This window comes from Amblyomma mixtum, chromosome 2 (assembly GCF_055824585.1).
Source record: "Amblyomma mixtum isolate Tamu chromosome 2, ASM5582458v1, whole genome shotgun sequence".
Classification (NCBI taxonomy): domain Eukaryota; kingdom Metazoa; phylum Arthropoda; class Arachnida; order Ixodida; family Ixodidae; genus Amblyomma; species Amblyomma mixtum.
In genome coordinates, this window is record NC_143013.1 from 248,449,904 (window position 1) to 248,474,228 (window position 24,325).

General features: G+C 49.0%; 1 protein-coding gene across 1 annotated transcript in view; it reads left to right on the top strand.

The window, feature by feature from the left end:
• Positions 1-24,325, top strand: part of LOC149363392 (uncharacterized) — a 65,248-nt gene that overhangs the window by 98 nt on the left and 40,825 nt on the right. Inside the window, exon 2 of the mRNA XM_089568513.1 lies at positions 9,890-10,858. Coding sequence (XP_089424639.1) covers positions 9,890-10,858 — 969 coding nt within the window. The remainder of the gene's footprint in view (positions 1-9,889; positions 10,859-24,325) is intronic.

Genomic DNA, 24,325 nt, shown 5'->3' on the forward strand with positions numbered 1-24,325 from the left:
CTTCACTGGAGACACGGCCAAACTGGCCGATGCGCTCCGCGACAAATATTTGAGTATGCACCAGGATCCCCGTGGTCAGGCGTACTCGTATGCAGGTTCCGAGAACGCGGATTTGGATCAACCGTTCCAGCTCCATGACCTAAAAGCGGCCCTGGCTAAAATGAAGCGAGGTACAGCACCAGGCCGGGACAAGGTGACGGTAAAGCTTATTCCCAACCTCCCAGATCCCGCCTACGAAACTCTCCTCGATTACTTCAACACTATCTGGAATGGAGGCACACCACTCCCCATAGATTGGAAAACGGCACTAGTAACTTTCATTCCCAAGCCAGGTAAAGCCATTAACACCGACAACCTCCGGCCCATCTCCCTCACTTCGTGTGTGGGGAAGCTGATGGAGACTATGGTCCGCGACAGATTGTCGGCTTTCCTGGAACAGCAAAACATTTTCGCAGACACCATGTACGGTTTCCGCCCACACCGATCCGCACAAGATGTCCTGTTGCAACTTCACAAGGAGATTCTCGACCCCGTCGAGCACCCCAGCAATGATAAAGTAGTCGTCGCACTTGACCTGCGGGGGGCTTTTGACAATGTGACCCACGAGATCATCCTATCCCACTTGTCGCAAACAGACTGTGGGCGCAATACTTTCAATTATATCAAAGAATTCCTTACAGATCGCCAATCCTATATCCGGCTGCAAGACACAGAATATGGCCCATATCAACTTGGCACACGAGGGACCCCACAGGGAGCTGTCCTCTCGCCATTACTATTTAATCTGGCCATGATGAAGCTCCCTACCCAGCTGGCAGAGGTCGCCGGTGTGCAGCACGCTCTGTATGCGGACGACATCACCCTCTGGGCAACACAACAATCGGTTGGAGACATCGAGACCAACCTGCAACAAGCGGCAGCTATTGTGGACGAATACGCTCGTCGCTGTGGTCTTGAATGCTCCCCGAGCAAATCTGAATTTGTGCACATACGCCCCAACTCAAAGTGCACAACCAAAATTGCCCTTTCCCTACTTAGCGGGCCGATACCTGAACACGAGGAGATCCGGGTACTGGGGCTTTTCATTCATCATAGGCGCAAGATAGACACTACCCTAAACAAGCTACGTAAGGTGGGGGACCAGGTGGGTCGGATGCTCCGCCGGGTGTCCAATAAAAAGGGGGGACTACGATGCAAAGATGCCCTGCGGCTGGCCAATGCATTCGTGACCAGCCGGATTTTATATTCGGCTCCCTACCTCCAACTACGCAAATGCGATGAGAATGCCTTAGAAGTAGTTCTCCGCAAGATTTATAAGAGAGCGCTCGACCTCCCCATAACGACGTCCAACAAGCGTCTCCTCGGTCTGGGGATGACCAACACCTTTGGTGAGTTACGAGAAGCTCATCTTAACAATAAATACTTGCGCCTAAGCAAAACACCTGCGGGGAGCCGCCTTCTGACCTGCTTACACATATCCTACGCAACACATAAAGAAGAACGGGTCCGCATCCCTGAAGCCTGGCGCTTTGCACTCCAGGTGCGACCCCTTCCGAAGAACATGACTGCAGACGCCCATGATGGTCGCCGTCTCGCGCGGGCGGAGGCTATTTCTCAACAATATGGCCATAAGCCAGGTGTCTTCTATGTGGATGCGGCCGGCCCACACCATGGGGGTTGGTACACGGCGGCCGTCATCCACCAAAACACTACAGTTCAGGGCCTTACTTTCCGTGCCCCAAACATTACATTTGCGGAAGAGATCGCCATTGCACTGGCCGCCGCAGATCCAGAGTCCCGAGTCATTATTACGGACTCCAGAGGCGCCTGCCGCAATATTGAGCAAGGGTATATTCCAGACCGTGCTTTCAAAATTCTCCACGCATGCGAATACACAGGGTTTCCGACCCATCGTACCATCGTGTGGGCTCCGGCTCATGCAGGTCTTGAGGGGAACGAGGCAGCAGACGCTGCCGCCCGCGCGCTTACTCACCGGGCGTCGCCTCATCCGCAGCCTGATCCGGAATTCAATTTCAATCCGGCCATCACCTTTAAAGAGATCACCTCTCTTTATCAAAATTTTCATGGTCTCTATCCCACTCCCTGTAAAGGCCTCACCAGGGTGGAGGAGCGCTGGCTTCTCCGCCTCTATACCAATACTGTACTGTGCCCGGCAGTACATAAGCACTTCAATTCTTCTTTCTCGGGCGCGTGCCCACACTGTGAGGAGGAGTTTTCGGACACCTACCACATGATGTGGGCATGCCCTTCCAATCCTGCCTACCCACCCCACCTCCACCCCACTGGAGAGGACTGGGAAGCTGCCCTGCGCGGCTGCTCCGAACTCCATGCCCAACAGGCATTGGTAGCTAGAGCCCGGGCCGCTGCGGAAGCTACAGGGATCCCGGACTAGGGATCCCTCCTAGTGTTTGTAAGGGGCGGGCCCTTCCGGCTCGCCCCATCGACCTCTCACTGTAAATAGGAATAAAAGTTTTCCTCCTCCTCCTCCTCATGGCCTATGGCTTCATCGCGGTTTCTGGCACAACGTTGTTAATGCTTGCCGCCCGCATCTCTCTCTCATCGCTCCACGTACTATAATTCAGCCGTTCACTGACCCCAGAGAGCCAGTTATGCGCTCTTCCTTTCCTTCATGGCACAACGTTAATGTCAAGGCATGCAGTGCACATCTTTCCCTAGCGCCATGTAGCTTAAAGCACGCTTGAGGTGTCCACTGTTCCAAGAGGGCAATTACGTGCCTTTTCTTTGCTTTCCAAGCTCCGGCTCCATTGGTTTGGCACCTTAAAGCGCGACTAAGGTGTCCACCGCTGGTTACAATGGACAACGGCGACGGCGACGCCACCAAGGCAGAAAAGGGCGTCAAAGAACTGCGCTCTAAAAGTACAACTAGCTAAACCAGAGCAGCTTTGGCGTGAGGATGGCCCCTCTCCCGACGCCAAACTCATACAAATGTGGGAGACCCAGCGCAGTCTTAGGGCTCGCTGGCTCCGCCAAAAACACAATCGACCACGCCAAACTCATACACATGTGGGAGGCCCAGCGCAGTCTTAGGGCTCGCTGGCTCCGCCAAAAACACAATCGACCCCTCAAGCTCCGTCTCGTTCGCCTCGAGCGAGAGATCGAAGCTTACTCCGTCAAACTGAGTCAGGAGCAATGGCATCAAACCTGCGACCGTCTTAACGGCCAGTTGGGATGCAAAAACTCGTGGTTCTTGCTCAGACATCTACTGGACCCAACTCACACCAAATCCACATCTCACAGGAACCTCACCCGTGTCATACACGCTTTTCAGGGAACAAATGAGGAACTCCTCGCTACCCTGAAAGACAAATACATCAATACTTCCACTGAAATTCCCATCCCTTCAGGATACACAGGTGCTCAGAACACCAACATGGACGCCAACATCACGGCAGGAGAAGTCCGCGCCGCCCTCAAACAGATTAAAACCACCGCGGCCGCTGGCGACGACCACATAACCAACAAGATGTTTCGTAACCTCGAAGATCAGTCCGTCGAGGCACTCACGGACCTCTTCAACCAACACTGGCATGAGGGTCGCCTTCCAGACACTTGGAAGCATGCCAAAGTGATTTTCATACCTAAGCCAGGCAAACGACTCGAGCTGGGACACCTTCGGCCCATATCGCTCACGTCCTGCCTGGGAAAGGTCATGGAACACGTCATACTCAATAGACTCCACACTCACGTAGACTAAGAGGACCTTTTTCCCCCCACTATGATCGGCTTCAGAACCGGCCTCTCCACTCAAGACATTATGTGGCAAATCCAACACGACATCCTCGATCCGAGACCCATCCGAGCTACACGAACCATCCTAAGCCTAGATGTCAGCAAGGCTTTCGACAACGTGTCACATGCTTCCATCCTGGCAAACCTCTCCCAAATGAATGTAAGCACTCGCACTTACAACTACATCGCCCACTTTCTTCATAACCGTACAGCAGAACTTCACAATGCAGACCTCCACAGCGAGAAGATCACACTAGGCACCCGAGGAACACCACAAGGAGCAGTCCTATCTCCGTTCCTTTTCAACACTACAATGAGAGGCCTCCCTCCGCTCCTGGAAGAGATACCTCACATTAAACACTCAATATATGCCGATGACATTACCCTATGGACCAACTCTGGCTCTGACGGAGAAATCCAAAACACCCTCCAAACAGCAATCGATAAAGTACACTCCTTTGTACAGGCGAACGGGCTCACATGCTCCTCCACGAAGTCCGAATTACTAGTCATCAGGGACAGACGAGCTCGCCTGCCCGTCCCCGACCCGCAAGAACCTATTGTGCTTCAAGTCGACACACATCCCATACCTCCGGTCCGCACCATCCGCGTTCTGGGTATGTTAATACAGAACAACACGCAAAACCCGGAGGCCATTCAGCGCCTCCGCACCACAGCCAATCAGATCAACGGCCTTATCCGCCGCATCAGCACCCGCCGCAGAGGTATGAAGGAGGATGACCTCTGTCGGCTCACGCAAACTTTCCTCATTAGCAGGATAGTCTACTCCTACCCCTACTATCACCTCCGCCGGAAGGACGAGGAAGCTGTGAACAGCATTATACGTCCAGCGTACAAAGCGGCACTGGGGCTACCTCAGTACGCCACCACACAGCACCTCCTCCAACTCGGCATCTACAACACGCTCACAGAACTCATAGAGGCACACAAGACCGCCCAAATCCACCGCCTCTCCCACACTAAACACGGGCGGCTCATACTTGACCGTCTCAACATCAACCCCATAGGCGACGTCCACCCCACGACGCCCATTCCGATAGGGGTCTATAGCCACCTAGTTATAAAACCAATCCCCAAAAACATGCTACCTGGCCGCCATGATACGCGCCGTCAGCTAAAAGCCCAAGCACTAGATGCCACATACCTTGCCGACGAACACGCAATATACGTAGATGCTGCACGGCAAAGTGCAAACACATACGTGGCTTGTGCAACCACGCCACAGTCTACTCTCGTCACCGCCGCCACAGTAGTAGCTCACTCTCCGACAGCGGCAGAAGAAACCGCCATCGCGCTGGCCATCGCTGACCCACGTACGCGCACAGTCCTCAGCGACTCCAAAAGAGCAATACAAAATTACTCGGCAGGCTTTATCTGCCACCCCGCTGCACGCATCCTTCGCGGCTGCACTCCCGACCATAAGATCAACCTGGTCTGGGTACCCGCCCACGCGGGAAACTCTGGAAACGAAGGGGTCGACCGACTAGCCCGAGAACTAACCAACCGGGCGGCCGGCCCCACGGACCCAGACGCTCTTGCCGAGGCTCCCCAGACCTCTGCCGAAATTACCAACCTCTACAGAGAGATGAGACGCCTGTTCCCGCCTCCACACCCCGACTTGAATCGAGCGCAAGCCACCTTGCTCCGCAGGTTGCAGACACCCTCTATCCTTGGCCATTCTAGACTTTCACTCATCACAGACGGGGAATACGACCCCGTCTGCCAAAATTGTTACCAGGGAGAAATCGCCACCCAGGCTCACATCCTCTGGGGTTGCGCGGGAAATCCGCCCCCTCGAACCTTACTGCCAGCTCCCTCCGAAGACGGATGGAACCAACTCCTCAAAAGGCCAGACAAGACCATCCAACTGGCACTCATTTCGTGGGCCCAGGAAGTCGCCCCCACCTGGGGGCCACACCAAGCCCACCTGCCCTAAATCCCGCCAATCTATGGCAATAAAGTTGTTTCTCACTCTCTCTTGGCGTACTTTGAACTAACACCCATATTAAGGACGAGAATAAAGGAAATCACAAAAGGGAAGAAAAGGTGCTTTTTAAAACTTTGTACTTTCTTGACTGCCTGGGCTTGTATGAGCACGTAGCGAAAACCCCTATTATTAGGATACACAAAATTAAAAGGGGAGGAGGAGGATACACTTTATTTTCGTCGACAAATGTAGCTAATGCTGTGGCGTTATAGCCCCATCAAGTGGCCATGAGCCCGTGGCGTTTGGCGAATTCTAGGGCTCTTGTCACAACCCGGATTTGTGTGTCGAAGTCGGAACTGAGCAATGCGGCCTCCCACTGGTCTGGATTGGAGAGCTGCAAGCCTCGAGGGGGGAGTCCCGAGGGCAAGCCCAAAGTATGTGGGAGAGAGTGGCATGTTGGCCACATAGTTGACAGGAAGGGGAGTAGACCCCTGGGTACATGCAGGCATATATCACGAGGTTGCGGAAGGTGTTCGCTTGGAATTGCCTCCACGCAACTTCTTTGGGTTTGGGGAGAGAACTATGTGCAGGGGGATATAGAAGTAAAAGGAGAAACCTCATGAGAAAGAGCATTTGATGAGTGTGACCATTGCGGAAAAAAAAAACATTCCAATACAGTGACAGCCGGTAAAACTGTGCCTGCTCGGAATAAATGAATAAATCGAGGTAAGAGACAAGAAGGCTTCCAAAGCAGAGAAAAATAATTAAGAAAAATAAATCCAGGGGATGAAAAGAAATAAATTGAAAGGACGCGTGGGCTTTAATGCCGAAGCCTGGCGGATTTTAAAAGCTGCTTCAAGTGCACCTGTGAGCAGTATTCAGAAGCAGCAACATCTGCTTGTTTGAAATGCCAATGAATGGTTGATATCAGGGAAAAATTTATTCGGTAAAAAAGTTTAGTGTGATATTTTGTTTCGGGAAAGAAGTATTCGAAGAGAACTCAAACTTACCACCACGGGTTGGCCCTTAAAGAAGGCGCCGCAACACGCCACCTGTACAATTTTTGTAATATATAAAACGAAACACACACACACAGACAAACACACACACGCTCGTGCGCACGCACGCACACACACAGACACAGACACACGCACGCACGCACACACGCACATACGCACACACACACACACACACACACATACACACACGCGCGCGCACACACACACACACACACATTGCGGAATATGTGATCTAACATTAAAATCCATGCATTCGAGGGGAATAAAATTTTTTGCTGAATAAAAAATCGAGTCCTGATGCTTTCTGCATGTCATGCATGTAACAACAATTACCAAAATTCGAACGTAGTGGTAATGGCTGGCAATACAAGGTGTGAAAAAAGCTGCGTGCCGGCGACGATGAACGAAGTACACATGACAACGATCTAGAAGCAAACTCCACGGCAGATAAAGATAACCAAAAAGCAAGACAAAAAAGGAAAGCTGTTCTAGGCGCTTTTAGAGTTTCAAGCAAACTCCCAGCCTTTCCTCACGATGCGTGGCGACAGAGATAGCTGCCTCGTCTATATCCCTTGGCCACAGTGTGTACAAGTAAAGGTATAAGTTATTTTATTCAGTTTCGTCCAATGAAAAGCAGGCACCAAGTAGGAACGATTGTCGTCACCATCTCCTTATGGCCCATGGCAAGTCTTCGAATCAGAAAAAAAGGAAGAAAAGGGGCGCAGTAATATTTCAGCATATGCATTATATTCAAACACCGTTTATTAATTTCTTCCTCTGGGAAGCGACAACATCAGCTTGTTTGAATGATGACAATTTTCCTGGGATTACCTGTTATGTGACTGAATAGGCTACCTTCATGGTACATTGTTTGATGATAGGACAAGAGAAGGGCTCGTTCTTGAGCCCTGTATTGACTGATCCACACCATAAAAGGTAATCGTTTGTTTTGCATGTTTCCTTTCGCTATTTTAAAAACAAGTGCATTTTTTAATGCACAACGCCTCACTGCAGCAAGTGTACAACCGCCACAACGGGTCACTAAAAGAAAAAAGACGCCAAAATATCACCCAAGGCACATATTGCCGCGTTATGAATAAAAACAGGTACGCATCGTTTCATCAGAAAACTCTGTGGTTAGGACTGGTACATACTTCGTTCGTCATCATCGTCGTTACAGTGCACACAGCGTAGAAAAGGCTTCTCACATATACCTCAAATTTACCCCGTCATGTGTCAGATGAAGACAACTTATTCAGGAGAATTTTGAAATCTTAACCACACACCCAACTTTCTGCAGCCTCCTGCTACGTTTACCTTCACTTGAAATCGAGTCCGCTGCTCTTAACCACCATCGGTTATCTTTACTGCGCATTGCGTGCCCTGCCAAAGCTCACTACTACATCTTGATTTCAATTAGGTCACATAACTCTCGTTCGTTCCCTCACTCGCTGCGCTACCTCCTTGTATCTTAGTGGCACGCCGACAATTTTTTTACGCGTAGCTTGCTTCGGTTTCTTCATTTCATTACCAAGTTCTTTTATTTCAGTCTCAAATTAAAAACAAAAACTTTCTTTCAGATCTGCCACAAGGTTCATTTGCGAAGTGTTCAGTATTGCAGCGCAAAATAAAGCCATTTTAGAATAGAACTCTGTGACATCAACTTCAGTCAAACAGCTTTCAGCCCAACGTTGCCCCAAAGGATTCCCTCATTTCGTAATCAGTGTCGTATAGCAGCCGTTTATTGCGACTCATCATTTTTGCCTAACTAAAACAATACAATATCATAGAACGTCAGTTCTCGCAGATGTAGCGTCACAGTTGTAAATGGTATGGGCACCGTAGTATACCACGTGCAACCTTCGAACTCATTTCAAATGCCGATCATATTCTTCGCTCGTATAAGTTCTGCAAGAAAAGGGCGCGCCCCGTGCAGCGCTTGAATTCTTAAACGCTAGCTTAAGATACTGGAATCCAACCCGTTCGATAAGAATAAAAGCCCACTCACAAGCAACGCACGTAACAGTTCTCGGACGTAAGTGACCTAGCCTCGTCCTCACCCAACGAGGGAGAAAGAACGGGATCAGGTAGCGTGTTACAGGTGGTGAAGAAGAGGGCATAAGAACTTCCCTTGTTCCACACGAAGGTGTTTCAACCGGTTGAATCCGGAGAATTGCTTACGTCATAACCATTCTCCAATAAGCTAGAAGCTTAGGTGGCTTTCTGTATAAAAGAAACAGCGACCGCCGCACAAAATCAGAAGCTTTTGCTCCTCCGTTATCAACGCAGCGAAGCCATGGTGAGAACCACTCAGTATTTTATTTTCTTCGGAATTAGTTCCAATCTTGTGTATCATATGCTTATGTAGGACTATGGCATCATATTTCTGCTTCACAGTTTCTAAAGCGAAGCTAGTATATGGCGTTAGATTCTGGGGCACCATGGAGTAGCGGCGATTTTGTGTTTCTAAGGGTAGAAAAACAATTGCTGTCTTGTGGCAGTGACAAGCCGCCAAATCTCTGCCAGTCTTTAGATTTGCACGAGATCAAATGAAGCGCTCCTTCCCATTCAATAGTTCTGGCAACAAAAGAAGTAAGAAACTTGCAATATGGTCCTGTATAGGATTTCCCAGGACAGCGACAGCTCAAAGCACAAAAGTATTGTTGCACCAAGCATCAGTACAGTCAACCCAGAGTTGCTGGGATCTACTCGCATCAATAATACCACCTGATAACTTCAAACCAGTCATTAGATCTGGGTGTCGTTTCGTTCAGGTAACATTTATTACGACCTCGACGCGCTTATCAAGAGAGTTCTGGAAGTTAATTTCAATGCATTTCCAGATCACCTACGAGAAGCTCCGGGGTCAAAACTCCTGAGAAAATCCGCTGTGCGTCTTTCCGAACAACGTAACCTATTAAGCCAAAGTCTCCACATCAATTTTCTCACAAGTATAAAGTAAACTACACCACAGTCTGCGACATAAAATGAATACTCAAGAGTTCAGTAGCGGCAAAACGCTACGCGTTGTTATGAAATAAGAAAAATGCGCTGACTATAGACACTTCCACCAAAGACATAGCAATTGCTGTAGAACCTTCTCCTCCAACATATTTTCCTCCAACATGCCCTCTTCTGCCCGTGTTCGCAGTTCCGTGCCTGCATCGTTCTCGCTCTGGCCACCAGCGCCTTCGCTGGTTACGTTGCCGGAGGCTACGGCATCGGCGGCTACGGCCTCGGTAGCTACGGTGGCTATGGCCTGTCCACCTACGGCCTCTCCCACGGCATCGGCTACTCTGGTCTTGGCCTCGGCTACAGCTACGCCCCAGCTGCCAGCTACGCCGTCGCTGCTCCAGCTGTTGCTCGCACTGTGTCCACCTACCACGCTGCCCCAGCCGTGACTGCCGTTCACGCCGCTCCAGCTGTGGCCACCGTCGCCCACGCTGCCCCAATCGCCACTTACGCTGCTGCCCCAGCCGTGACCACTGTCGCCCACGCCGCCCCAGCCGTTGCCACCTACGCCGCTGCCCCAGTCGCTAGGGTCGCCTACGCTGCTGCCCCAGTCGCCAGGGTCTCCTACGCTGCTCCAGTCGCCACCTACGCCGCTGCTCCAGCTGTGACCAAGGTCGCCACTGTTGCCCACGCTGCCCCAGCCGTTGCCACCTACGCCGCTGCCCCAGTCGCTAGGGTCGCCTACGCTGCTGCCCCAGTCGCCAGGGTCTCCTACGCTGCCCCAGTCGCCACCTACGCTGCTGCCCCAGCCGTGACTAAGGTCGCCACCACCTACGCTGCCCCAGCTCTTGCCACCGTCGCCCACGCTGCTCCAGCCGTCGCCACCTACGCTGCTGCCCCAGTCGCTACCTACGCTGCTGCCCCAGCTGTTGCCACCACCACCGTCCACCACGCCCCAGCTGTGGCCACCGTTGCCCACGCTGCCCCAGCCGTCGCTGCCTACCACGCTGCCCCAGTCTACGGCTACGGTGTTGGCAACCTCGGCTACGGTGTCGGCCACTACGGTTACGGCCACGGTCTCCTCGGCTACGGCCTGAACTACGGCTACGGTCTTGGCACCCCATACCAGTACGGTGCTCTCCTCCGCAAGAAGTGTAAGTGTTGGCATGTTCTTTTTTTAAGAAAGAGCGAAGTCATAAGCAGAGCAACGAGTCCGACATTTTTAATTGAGGTCTACATCCCTGGCTTCCCTTAAGCAAACCAATCCTAATTTGTGGAGAAAAACCACAGAATGAAATATCTCGCCTCGTTTATTCTAGACCGCCTGTACTGAGGCGACTAATTCATAAGCAAGTGACTGTCATTTTATTCTTACATTTCTTATGCACTGTAAGGTGGTGACTTGGTGTTGCTTTACTGACTTTTCTTTTGGCTCTTCATTACAGAAGAACATACTTCTGTTCATCTGAAACTTCATGGACCACTAAGAAGAAATTAGGTTGCCCAGGCCGAAACGCTACTTCGAACTGCGTTGAAAACTGGAACACAAATAAATTATTGAAACAAATCGATAAAAAGTGGTCCCCGTCTGCTTATGGCAATCTCGTGCTCACATCACATTCCGTAGTTGACTCACGGCTATTTTTCCATGCCCCCTGATGAGATTTCATTTTCATTTCCACAAGCAGCTGGTAAAAATTAGTAGTCGTATTCGCGATTACAGAATCTAATGACATGTAATTTAGATGAGCCTGCGGCTCCTCCTACGTAACGCTGCTTACTCATACTCACTTTTCGACGTAAGGATACTTTTTTTCTGCTTCTATGACGCCTCCTTCTCGTTTTTACGCATCCGTGAGGAAGTGTGTATCTGGTCTATTGGTAAAGACGTAATTATCTTGTGTGCGAATTTGCGAGGTTTTGTTTGGGATGGAGGTAAAAAAGTGAGAAACAGGTAGGATAAGACACAGGAGGGCGGCAGACGACAACGCAAGGAGACAAATGTCTCCGTCTGGTGTCTGTTGAGGTTGTTCATCGCTGTAAAGATTTACAACTGGTCGACAACTATACCCTCCAAACAGACATAACTTAGTGCATACAACACCTAAGAAAAATTTATTTTGATTTACACAAGGAATTGCACATATACCAATATCTTACAAGATTTCGCCAAAATTCCATGCGCTGCCTTTCGCGGCCTGTCGCGGTTGCAGTCTTCCTACATAAAGAGTACGATGGGGGCAGATTAATAATTAAGCGCTGCTTATTACCTGCCTCAGCATAACATGTTAATCTATATTTGGAAGAGCTGTTAGCTGGGGCCGTTAGACTTTGTGGCCTAGGCCGCTTCAAAGGGAGATGTTGCGATTCTTTGAATAACCAATCTTAGAGAAAACGGACAGAATTTTTTCATTGGGACGGACTGGATATTTCCACTGGGTTTAGATTCTAGGTTTTCGCCCGTATGCCTGAGAGGAAGCCACGCGTTGGCGCCGCCCACAACATATGTTCCAATACCGTTTTATTTATATAATTAAAATCCTGTTAGTCCTTTTGGGCTGTCGCAGGGTGGGAATGAAATAAGAAAAAAACAAGAACTGGGAGGAAAAAAATTATTTCACACACCATACAGGGTGGGTATACAATAGATTGAACAAACCCAAAAATAACAGAAATAAAGCTCGAACAAGATCGTTTATGCAGTGATGATAAACCAAAAACCCCGTACCAGAACTAATTTCTCTTTAACTGCAATTTTTCTGAGAAAACTGCATAGCTTTCCTTTGTAGCAGTATGGCTGCGCTTGTGTGGATATCAATGAGTATTTAGTCCCTTATTATCATTTATACAGCATACGTTTCCAACTTTTTAACAAAATCATCGGCAGATGTACTGATAAACAATAGCGGATACATGTTATTCTAGTGCATTAATGTTTCAGGGATGAAAGAATGCTCAAAAACATCAGCTGTGTACGCAGGTAATAATAGCATGCGGGTGGTTGATACGAGAGGGTAGTGTTCCAGGAGGTCGCAAGTACAAGCCAGAAACCAGGTTGAACTGGTTGCGATACAGCTGGCAGGGAAACTTCAGCCTGGTTACCTTTCTTCTTATGGTTAGTGCTGGAACTTGCGCCTGAGCAAGCAGTGCTGTTAGTGATTAGTGGCGTTGGTAGGCAGAAAAAATGAACCCGACTGGAGGCCTTCGAACTTGTTCGAGTTTATGAGCGAGGTAATGTTGACGAGGATTCCTGATTACACTAAGATATTCTAACGCTGTTCAGAGGATAGTTTATAAGCTTTCGCTTACCGTCTGAATTATAATCTTGGAATTTCATTGTGGAAAGGCCGCCGCGGTGGCTCAGTGGCTATGGTGCTCGGCTCCTGCCCCGAAAGACGCGGGTTCGATCCCGGCCGCGGCGGTTGAATTTCTTTGGAGGAGATATTCGAGGCCCGTGTACTGTGCGATGTCAGTGCACGTTAAAGAACCCCAGGTGGTCGAAATTGCCGGAGCCCTCCACTACGGCGTCTCTCATAGCCTTAGTCGCTTTGGGACGTTAAACGTACCCCATAAACCAAACCAAACCATATTTAAAAGCCAGGCTTATGCATCGCCAAACCGCCAATAAAGTTGACATGCTCACTCGTGTCTAGCTTGTTAGTAATGGTGACGCCAATATGGCGCAGTTTGTTGAAGTAGTTACTGCAGGACACTGGAAATTATTCCAAAGTTTTTTTTTCTTTTTTTTACAAAAAGAGGACTTTTGAACTACCTACCATTCCAGTCGTGCTTCAAGTGTAGATTTCTTTGACTTTGTGATATACTCTGAGGTATTCTTAAGAACATACTGATAAAAATCTCTACAGACCTTCTGATGCTTGACATAAGCGTGCTTTTTAGCTTTGTCGTGCGCTTGCACCGAGTGGCTAAAACTGCCGTAGGAAATTAGTGTGGTTCGTTTTCGACAATAAATAGCGCACAACTACGCTCGCCTCCCCGGAGGATCTGCGTGCATGTTGATTATGAACATGAAATCCGCCGATGTGCTAGAAAACTGCGTTCATAAGCCACTTCCCGTCAACAATGCACTTGTCCAGAGTTTCTAGGTAGTATGTTTCCAGCCGTTTAATTGAAGTGGAACCCAGATTGCGCTTTGAATTACTGATCGCCGTGTTTTTCTAAATAAAGGGGAACATAACCTAAAAACGACATTTGCACAACACGGTCCGTGTCACGCCTTCCTGCGCAGGACGATAAGCCAGTGCATCAACACGCATGTCTACTTCGCGCTGTAGACGAGTCACGCAATGCTATATACGTTCACCCTACAGACAAACGGATTCTCGGATCCAACCATCGTTAAAATTGCGTTTTTTTATTGCGAAAGCAAACCTACTCGCACTTTCAAGCCTTCGCGTGACCCGGCCGCAGTTACGTTTGACCTTTAGCGGAGTAAATATGGGCGACCAACTCGCTCCTTCAGATAGCCCGGCTGCAGTTACGCCATAGAGTAACACAAAAGTAAAGAGCGGACACTCGGGCCCTTTCGCGGCCGAGTTCGGCGCTTCCCCGTTTCCGCCAGATGGCGCTGAACGTGCAAATAAAAAAAAAGAAAAAGAGTATGGTCTTGGCATGTCTTGGCTTCCTTCTGCGGAGTGACTGATGCGCTCATTGTCACCCTGACAGAATGCACGTAGTAGGTTCACTGCCGCTTGCCAAGCGCACGCGATGCGTGGCATAACGCCTTTGCGGCTTGTGGGTGACGTGTTCGCCGCGGCGTCCAGACAAGCGATCAAAGCCAAACGCTTTTGACGAGCGTTGCACGTGGAAACCTGGATAATCGTTGCGTGCTCCGTAATCGTCACGCTGGTGGCCGGCTGCTCAGCTGGGCAATGTGACACCGCCTCCTCCGCGAGAGTGGAGAACGCACAAGACGCAATGAAAGTAGAGCCTCCAAGATTCCTGTTTAAAAACCTGTCATCTCTGAGGCCACTGCGTTTCCCCGGGTCCGCTAGGTGCGCTGTGCACAAATGTCGGCCGCTGGGGCCTACGGGAGTGTCCGCTCTTTACTTCTATATTACTCTATGGTTACGCCGCGCCGCGCACCTGTGGCGCTACTGCCGCTGTGACGTCATACCAGCTGTAGATTACGGGCGACCAACTCGCTCTTTCAGAGAGCCCGGCTGCAGTTACGGTATGTGTTTGCCGCGCAGCGCACCTGTGGCGCTACTGCTGCTGTGACCTCATACCAGCTGTAGATTTCCTCTCTCTATCTCTCTCTGTGCCAGGAACGCGGCGCTGAAGCCATAGACCTTCGGCGTTCGTTGTGTTCATTGGCGTTACCGTTGACCACGTTTCGTCGCGCTCCGATCATTTTAAGGAAATGAAATGTGCATAATGGCTCCCTCGGTCAGTGGACGCCTGAATCGTGCTTATAGGTACGTGGGCTGATGAGAGACAGATGTGAGCGGCAGGCATTGACAAGGTTGTGCCAGAAACGCGGTGCTAAAAACATAGGCCATCGGCGTTCGTTATGTTCATTGGCGTTGGCGTTGTCAACGTTTTACACTCCGATCGTTTTAAGGAAAGGAAGGCGAGCGCTCGCTGTGAAGCACGCCAGCTGTGCGTAGTGATGTCACTTGCACCTGGCGCATGCGCAGTATGGTCGTGCAAGAGCACGCGAAACAGCGAGACTCTGGGCAATGTAGCTCCCGCAACAATATATGGCTATCTTCTCCTCAACACACCCACAGACAGATTACTAGGCCTGGGCCTCCACAACACGATCGGGGAACTGGTGGAGGCCCACCGACAGGCCCAATACATCAGGCTCACACGAACCTCCACAGATCGGTATATCGTGGACTCCCTCTGAATCAGAATACCGGCAAACGACCCAACCCTCGTCGCCATCCCACGACCCCTTCACAGAGAGCTCCTCATCAGGCCGCTCCTGAGGAATATGCACCCATCCCACCATGAGCAGCGCGGTAGAGCCCGTGCGAAATCACTCCATCAAGCGTACGGCTCCGAGCCGGACGCCGTATGGGTGGACGCTGCCTGCACGGGTGGTGAAGTCACAGCAGTTGTGGCGGACTCCTCTTTATCCGCCCTCCTCACACTACCTCTCCCTCCAGACACCTCCCGAGAGGCTGCAGAGGAAGCCGCCATTGCACTTGCTATCACCCGCACGGAAGCCCGGTACATTTTAAGTGACTCGAAAACTCGATTCTAAATTTTGCTCATGTCCCTGCTTTTGGCATACTGGACTCGCCCGATGCACCCCCACCCCGCCAAGTTGGGCTGATATGGATGCCAGCGCACTCCGGGAATCCCGGAAACGAGGCCGCCAACCTTTTAGCCCGAGGTTCCTTAAACCGGGCTCAGCTGGCGTCAGATCGGGGATTCACGAAGGAGCGCATGCTCACATTCAGCGAGCTGACGCAGTCCTACAGAGCCTCACGCCAGCTCTACCCCCCACCCCACTCCTCCCTAGATAACAAACAAGCAACATTCTGGCGCAGACTACAGACACACTCTCTCCCCTCACCCCTTACCCTAGCCCACTATCATCCCTCGTTCCCCACTCCGGCATGCGCCCTATACCCAGAACCCTTCGCCTCTTCCCTCCACATTCTTACCCTCTGCCCGGCGGACCCTCCCCCGCGGTACCTAGATAACCTCAAGACCTGAGAAGACTGGGAGACCCTGCTGCGCTTGGAGGACCCGGCCGTGCAGACCATTGCCACCGGCCGGGCTGCCAGTGTTATGGACCTTAGGAACATAAACACTTCAGTGCAGTGGGGTCTTGCGGAGACCCTGGGGCGTGCCCCGAATTTCTCTTCAAATAAAGTTTTTCTCTCTATCTCTCTTGCGCAGATCTTGCTTTCGCAATCCTCCAGGTTTAACCAGAGCTGAACCACAGCCAATATTTTTATTTCGTATATAAAACAAACACAGCGATTGGTTTTTTGTGATGCGCCACGTAGTGGCGAAATACATGAACCAGACCGTTGTCCTGAGTTCCTGGTAGCGCTTTGGTCTGTGTGCTTACGTGGCGTAGCTGCGATGTGGACGCAAACGTTAGTCCGGCTATATGCATTTGCCTTATGCTTTGGTAAACACTAGTGTCATCGGCATAATATTTCGCCACTACAACTACTCCTATTCTATAAGATACATGTATCCTTGATACCCTCCTCCAATACATTCTTTGTGTCTGTGTCTGGTATCACTTGCAAAAAATAAAGTACCGGAGCATCAGCATCGGAAATACATTTATTGAGGACCGCGTACCGAAAGAGAACATCTCAACTGCAGGACACGAAGCAAGTTCAACTCAAGAGTTTTAAATAACATGGGCGGCTGAAAATACGGCTCTTCAAATTCTTCCTGACAACGCCAAATGCCCCAGCGAGTTGTTCTTTTATTGTTGTTTTTTCCGAGTTGGGCGAAGCCATGCTGCCCCCTTCTTCGGGCGCTCCCGTGTGTAGGGGTGCCTCCTCACCCCTTTCGAGGCACCCGGGTGGCACTGTCATTATCTTTTTAAATTGTTTGGTCTGCTTGAATGGATGGATGGAAAACTTTATTAAGCAAGCGAGTTTGGACCGTGCAAGGTCTCAGGGCCACCGCTCAGCCTTCACATTACGCGCATGTGTCCAGGCCACATAGGGCTATGGCACTGGCACCCCGGTTCACACAGCGAAGTTGCGTGTCCGGGTCCTGCGACGCAAGGAGAGCCTCCCATACCTCCCATGTACCGATGGCGGGCTGTCCCTGCGGGGGAAGATCGGCAGGGCAGCCGAAGAGGATGTGGTCCAGGGTGCATGCGATTCTCCGCAGACAGTTCGTTCTGGGGAAACATGGCGGAAGTAGGATAGAAGCTGAGGGGTAGGAAGAGTTCGGGCATGGAGTCGCCTCCAGAGGATTTGTTGGGAGTGGGATAGGCGGGGGTGGGGAGGGGGAGGGAGATAGAGTCGACGTTCAAGGCGTGCTTGTTGAGTCAGTTCTGAGAACGTGTGTGCCCGCTCCCTCGCGAAATCCCGGCTGGAGTCGCCAGTCGCCATTTGCCCGGAAAATAAGTCCTCGGGCTATGTTATCGGTGGCCTCATTTCCTGGATTGCCAGAGTAAGCCGGCACCCAGACGAGCTCAATACGCCTATCGGGATTTAGGGTGCGCATTCTCAATATCTTATCTTGGCGAAAGAAGAAATCTGACTTGTACACATCATGGCTTCCCGCGATAACTAGAAGACACCAGTAAACCATGCATCAGTAGTTATTGCTGCGTGTATGGTTGTCGAAACAGCTACACGAATGTCACCGGAAAGCACTCAAAAATGAAATTTTACCGCTGTGAGGACAAGCAGGAGCCGACACTGAAGACAAGTTGGAGAAGCATTATTTCAAAGGCGCTGTTTAACTATCTTGTCAAGCCGAACCTTGGTCACCCCTGTGCTCAATTTTAAGCAGCGCTTTCATAGTATTTGTTGTGCTCAACATTGCATGCAATGACGGCCTACTCAATGCGCAAAACAGATCCATATAACATTAGTGCTTGTGCTGATTCACAAACACTGGCAGTGCACATGAAGGTTTACACCAACCCCTGAATTCGTCGTTGCAGGTTGGCGTTGCTCGCCCGTAATATTTTTATTTATTTATTTATTTCGTGTACCCTCAGGGCCAGAGGCATTATAGAGGGGAGTGGTTACAAAAATTTCAGAAAAAAAATGTACAGTGCAGCAAACTAATTAGTAATACAAAAATGATTGCTCCTAGTTATACATTATTAGCTGTTGGGTTCTTGGTGTGCTGGTTAATAGTATATAATACACAAAATACAGTGCAGCAATACAGTGAAAAACAAACAAACAAAACGCTCGTACAAAAAACAACAAGAATATCGAATTAAAAAAACAGAAAAAAAGATGATGCTCCTACTTATACAAATTTTTCTAATGCTGTTTTGAAGCGTTGGTTGTCAGTAATGGTAGCGGTAGATGCAGGAAGGTGATTCCACTCAGCAGCTGTGCGCGGAAGAAATGACTGAAACATGGCATTGGTTTTGCAAAATGGAATTCTGACTTTGTTATTGTGATCTAGCCTTGATGAAATGTATTGGGGAGGGGAGATCAGTTCGTGGCGAAGCGAAGGATGATAAAATATCTTGTGAAAAAGTGAGAGTCTAAGAGCTTTACGGCGAGATGCTAAAGATGGTAGGCTGAGATTTAATTTCATTGCAGAGATGCTGGCAGTTCGGTTATAATTACATACAATAAAACGAGCAGAATTATTCTGGACCATTTCTAATGAGTGAATTAGGTTTTGTTGAAAGGGATCCCAGACTGCTGCAGCATACTCTAGCTTTGAGCGGACCAGTGTCTTATATAGAATTAGTTTTAGGGAAGAAGGTGCCTTAGAGAAATTACGTTTTAGATATCCCAGCATGCGATTAGCATTATTAATTACGTAAGAAGTGTGAATGAACCAAGTGAGGTTGCTAGTAATATGGATACCAAGATATTTGTAAGAAGAAACAGAATCTAGAGGGACATTATTAAGGTGATAGGAAGGTAGCTGGCCGGAAGTTCCTGACACACGCAGAAATTTACATTTTTTGATGTTTAATTCCATTGACCATTGACCATTTCTCGGGGGTGTGGAGACCTAAATGAAATAGAATTACGCATGCGATAAAGAAGCCATCCGCAAAAGAAAAATTCGGATTTAATACGACGCAACACTTCAGGCCTTTCATTTTAGCCACCCACTTCCCGTAAATCTCCGAAAGCACTGCTGCACTGAAAACATAAACCCGCACTTCACCTTGAACAATTTGCAAAAGCGCGCAAAAATATTATTTTGAAAATATGCGTCAACATTTGCTCTAGGCTGATAGCCAAAGAGCAGCGCACTGAGGTGATTTTTCAGCCATGCTTGCAATTATTTAGATGTCTTGGCGTTTAAATATCTCTCTCATTAAGCAGAATCACTCGTTTTCAATATGCGCGTAGGAAAAAAAAAACAGGCGTCAGATTATAACTCAGTTGATGGACACATGCTCCCGTGCCTCAGGGTTTCCCTCTTTCTCCAAGATGAAGTCATAGAAAATTTGTCGTTCAAGTCGGGGACAGTTTCTCATGACCATTGAGATGCGGAGCTCAGCTTGCGTCGTGACGTCCGTTGTTCTCGACACACTCTAATTCTTCTAGAAGCTTCGGTTACTGAGGAAGCTTTGTCGACGGCGTCATATGAGCGAGGGCACATATCCGCCATGTCAAAATGCTTAGCACTTTTCAACTGTGTTCGAAGACTCAAGTCGTCGGAAACAATTGTGGCTATTTTAGGAGATTCTCTTGCACAATAAGTGGCTAGGATTCTTTATTTGAGAGCATAAGGGCCTTCGTTAAAAATGCAGACTAAGAGAGGTATTCACTGCACTGAAACTGGAAGTGCTTCGTGAAAGGAAGTTTCTCTTCTTGCTCCAGTACTGCAACGTCGTGCAACCGATAGCATGTGCATTGCCACTAGTAAAAGTTGAAGCTGACCGCTTTTTTGAGGAACTGCTGGAAACTCTGCTAAAAGTAAAATCGAAGTTTAGCGGTAAAGCCTAGGCAAACCACGTCTACTGTAGACCACATTTGGAGGAAGTTAGGGATGGTTTTCGACCATCAGGTGACAACCTTTGGCAGCTGAAACTCACTGAAAAAGATGCAATGTTCGCGGCTGTTCATCGCTTTTTCCGGTTACGATGGCTGCGAGCAGTAAAGCAAGATTTCCGCAATCGTGCTCAGGAGCTTGTAGAACAGGTTGTTGTTGACTTGGTTAGCACAGCTAAGGTCATGCACTCTTCACCACAGGGGTCAACGTGTTCTTCGTGGGCTGTGGAAACAAATGCAGCAGCTAAGGCATCCTTTGCGTTTGGAGCCGACAGCGCAACAACAAGCCTTAGCTTTACAGAGGTGCTAGTGAAATTTGAGTTTCTGAGCTACCTCCAAGATCCTCGAGTGGACGTGACCAGGCTTCACTGTTATCAGTTTATAAACAGCGCCTTCACAAAGTAGAACACGGTAAAGTACTCATCTGCTCCTCTCAAAAGGATGTTTTCATTTTATTCGCTTATAGCAAGGCCCAATCGCTGTGCTCTTTCCGACCGGCGGTTTGAGCAAATGCTGCTGCCTAAGTCTGTTAAGTGAAGGTAAGATCGTAACTACAGAGATTAGAAATACCTTTTCATTTTTTATTGCGTTTTTGATTTCATATTTTGTTTCATCAGTTTCTCCTAATAAATAATTTTAGACCTTTTATTTTGGTCGTCGACATCTCAGTTTTATGCACAGAACTTTCAACTTGAAGCACATGGCCGGAAAAATAACTTATCAGCTTTCCCAAACTTGGGAGCTTGCACCTTTCAGCACAGCGGAAAGGCAGAGGCGAAGACAGCATATCACGAATAAATAGCCTCAAAAACATTTTAAAGCTTTTATGTTTGTAGTTGAGTGGTCCCTGACAACATCGCGGCAAGAACATCAGCCTCGAAGAAGTGATTTTTCAAGCCTACTAAATATCGGTCCTCATTTTATTTTCCTAGTCTTCTCAGTTAAATATGGCGTCAATTCCATTGTTAAGTTTTAACGAAATCAGCCAAGCAGACGGTACTCCTTTAAGAAATTGTGACATAATCAAAGTTCAGTGGCCAGGCTATTTTAAGACCTTTGAAAAATACTTTTCTATACTGTACGCACTAAAGGTTTAAAAAAGCATGCAGAAATTAACTTAGCCAATCACCGATCACGTAACGTGTATGGAAATATCGAAGATAGCGTACCGAGTATCTGTATCGAAAACGATTCCCTATGTCTATCCCTCACCGCTTCCAAAAATAAAAATTCTCATGGTCACTGGTATTTGTTTAGAAGATACTTTTTTGAAGTATCGTGCACAGCCCGGAAACATGGGAGGCCTCAAGTAACCAAAATTCAAGGAGGCAACCACCTTTATCCAGCACCGCTGCCTTCATATCTGCAGTGTGAGCGTGTATTTTCCTAAAAGTTTAACATGAATGACGCGACCAACAAGAGTATCAGCTGGCGCATTTTGGCACATATCAATCGGTGCTTGGATAAGAGTTGACAAGATGTGTTACACTCTATAGTTAAAGATTGACACACTACTTTTGAGCGGAAACAAACTGTCCGGACTCAGGGATCGTATCATCGGTCTATTCTCGAGGTAATTAGAACTTAAACCCTATCTTCATTTATATAACAGACGCTCTTGTTTCTTCTTATGATCTCCTTCTTTCTATGCCCAGAGTGCATAAACACAGCAAAAAAAATGGTTAACAGCGTGCACAGATGGGACATGAACACATACACAGTTATCATAAAATCTGTGCACTTCTAAGAAACCAGGGTGGCGCGATAAGAAAGCCCGCCCGAGCCGCTCAAAGATCAGGAATCACAAAGAAAAATAGAAAGTTCTGCTGTAAGCAGCGGAAAGTGCGTAGCTTCGCCAGAATAACTGATACCATCTCCGCTTCGCACGGAAGCGCCAGCATTGTAAAGAAACGACATGCACCTTTTGGAAGATCACTCCTCTCCTCGCTTGACCAATGGCAACGCGTGCCCCAGCGAAAGGCTCAGAGAGCTGTTGTGCTGTGGAAGCTGGTGTCTGTGCGCGCCAACCTCGGATCAATTAACTTACAGGCGCGGGGCGTCTTAAACAAAGGGCGTTTAGCGCCACCGCCCAGCCCGTGCCTTAGAAAACATGATTCGATTGGTTTGCAGCAGGTGCTACAGCAAGGCTCCTGAATTCATTGCCCCTTGCACCCAGCCAGCGGACCCATGAGACAGTGTGCGCCAAACTTCGGGACGGCCAATTCCGTAACCTTCCAGTTGACGGACAGTCGCAGTGATCTCTGAACCATCTGTGATGGTCTTGTTTGCCTCCCTCGTGTAATACTGCACTGATATTCTAAGATCTCCCTGTACTGTGGCTTCCTCAAGTACTGCTCTTTGCATGGGTTCTCGCGTGTGAACAGTAATTGCTTTTTGTGGTATTTCAGCTCCATAAACTTCGCTGTCCTCAGCACATTAGACTCAGACCTATTCTCGGCTTTGCGACCGGTGCAGCTACGGTATCAAACCACCACCGTTCGCTGTAAGTTGGGAGTTTGGTTCTGGGTTATCTTGTCACGTCAAGTCGGGATCTCCTCAGAACGCCAGCGAAACCGCAAACTGCCACGAGAAACGGATCGAAACCTCCCCGTGACCTCATGATGACGTCGAGAGTGCCAGGAAAGAAACAACAGCAAAATTTATTCCCACGTGGATTTCTTATCCCGACCATCGCGAACAGATCACCTTCGCTGGCCGCAACGTAAGAGCACTACGCCATCGCTGCCGCGCAACACCCCTAGTACTAAACTGCTAAGTTCTCGCGCTGGGTTTGGGTATCGTTGTCTTCATCAGCTTCCATTTGGATGGCGCGAACAGATCAGCTTCGCTGGTCAATGCACTGGAGTAGTTCGCCATTGTCGCGGCCGAACACTCCGCGTGCATGCTTTCGCATTCAGAGCAAGTAAATAGTCTGAAGTGCTGTCTGCAATTTTTTTGAGGAAGTGCCGGCATACTTCCAAACACGAGAGCGTTTTTGATTTCGCTGTCCTATAAAAACGGCCGTAGCAGCTGATACGTCATCCCTGGACCTTGTGCTCAGCAGCCGAAAACCGTAACCCACCATCCATCACCGCTGGTACCCAAGCGGCAAACATAGCCTTGATACACATTAATGTAAGCTGCGAGAAATATTGCGTAAATACGCATCTTTTGGAATAAGCGCTCTCTTGCTTCCTGTTTTTCAGCTTTTCTTTTTTTAACTTTTCGAGCATGCCCAGTTTGCAGAAACATGCGGTTTATATTTTGGAGCTCCCGTCGTTTGTAGAGTGAGTACTTTGAACGTCTTTGGAGCGGAGCCATGTTCCGCCGACACGTCACAGGCCGGTTTAGAATGCCATTTTGCACTTCCTGACGTACATCTCGATAGCTTGATGCATACCAGGCCACCCCACAAACCTTCTGGCAAGCATTTTCATGCGGGTGCTACCTGGATGTTCGCCATGAAGCACATCCAGCACGCGTTCCTTCAACTGATCCGCCATTACCACTCGAGCACCCCATGTTAGGCATCCTTGCTCAAGTGACAGCTCATAACGGCGCACGTGATACGCCTTCATTTCCTGAGGGTATTGGTATGGCCAAGCATTCAGTGCGTATTCACACACACGACTCAAAGTGAGGTTCCGACTTGTGGCTTTAGCAAAATCCGCAGCATATAACGGCAGGCTCTCGAACACTGCTGGGCATTCTTCTGCTACATCAGTTGCTTTCTCAGCCTGCGGTAATCTGGAGAGTGCGTCCGCTACATCCAGGTTCTTTCCTTTGCGATACTTAAGCCGATAATTGTAAGTAGCAAGCAGCATGGCCCAACGCTGCATGCGCACTGCGGCCAAAGTAGGCGTCCTGGCCAAGGATGCCTAGCAATGGCTGATGGTCAGTATAGAGTGTGAATTCCCTGCCGTATAAGTACGGATGGAATTTCTTCAACCCAAAAACCAAAGCCAAGGCCTCGC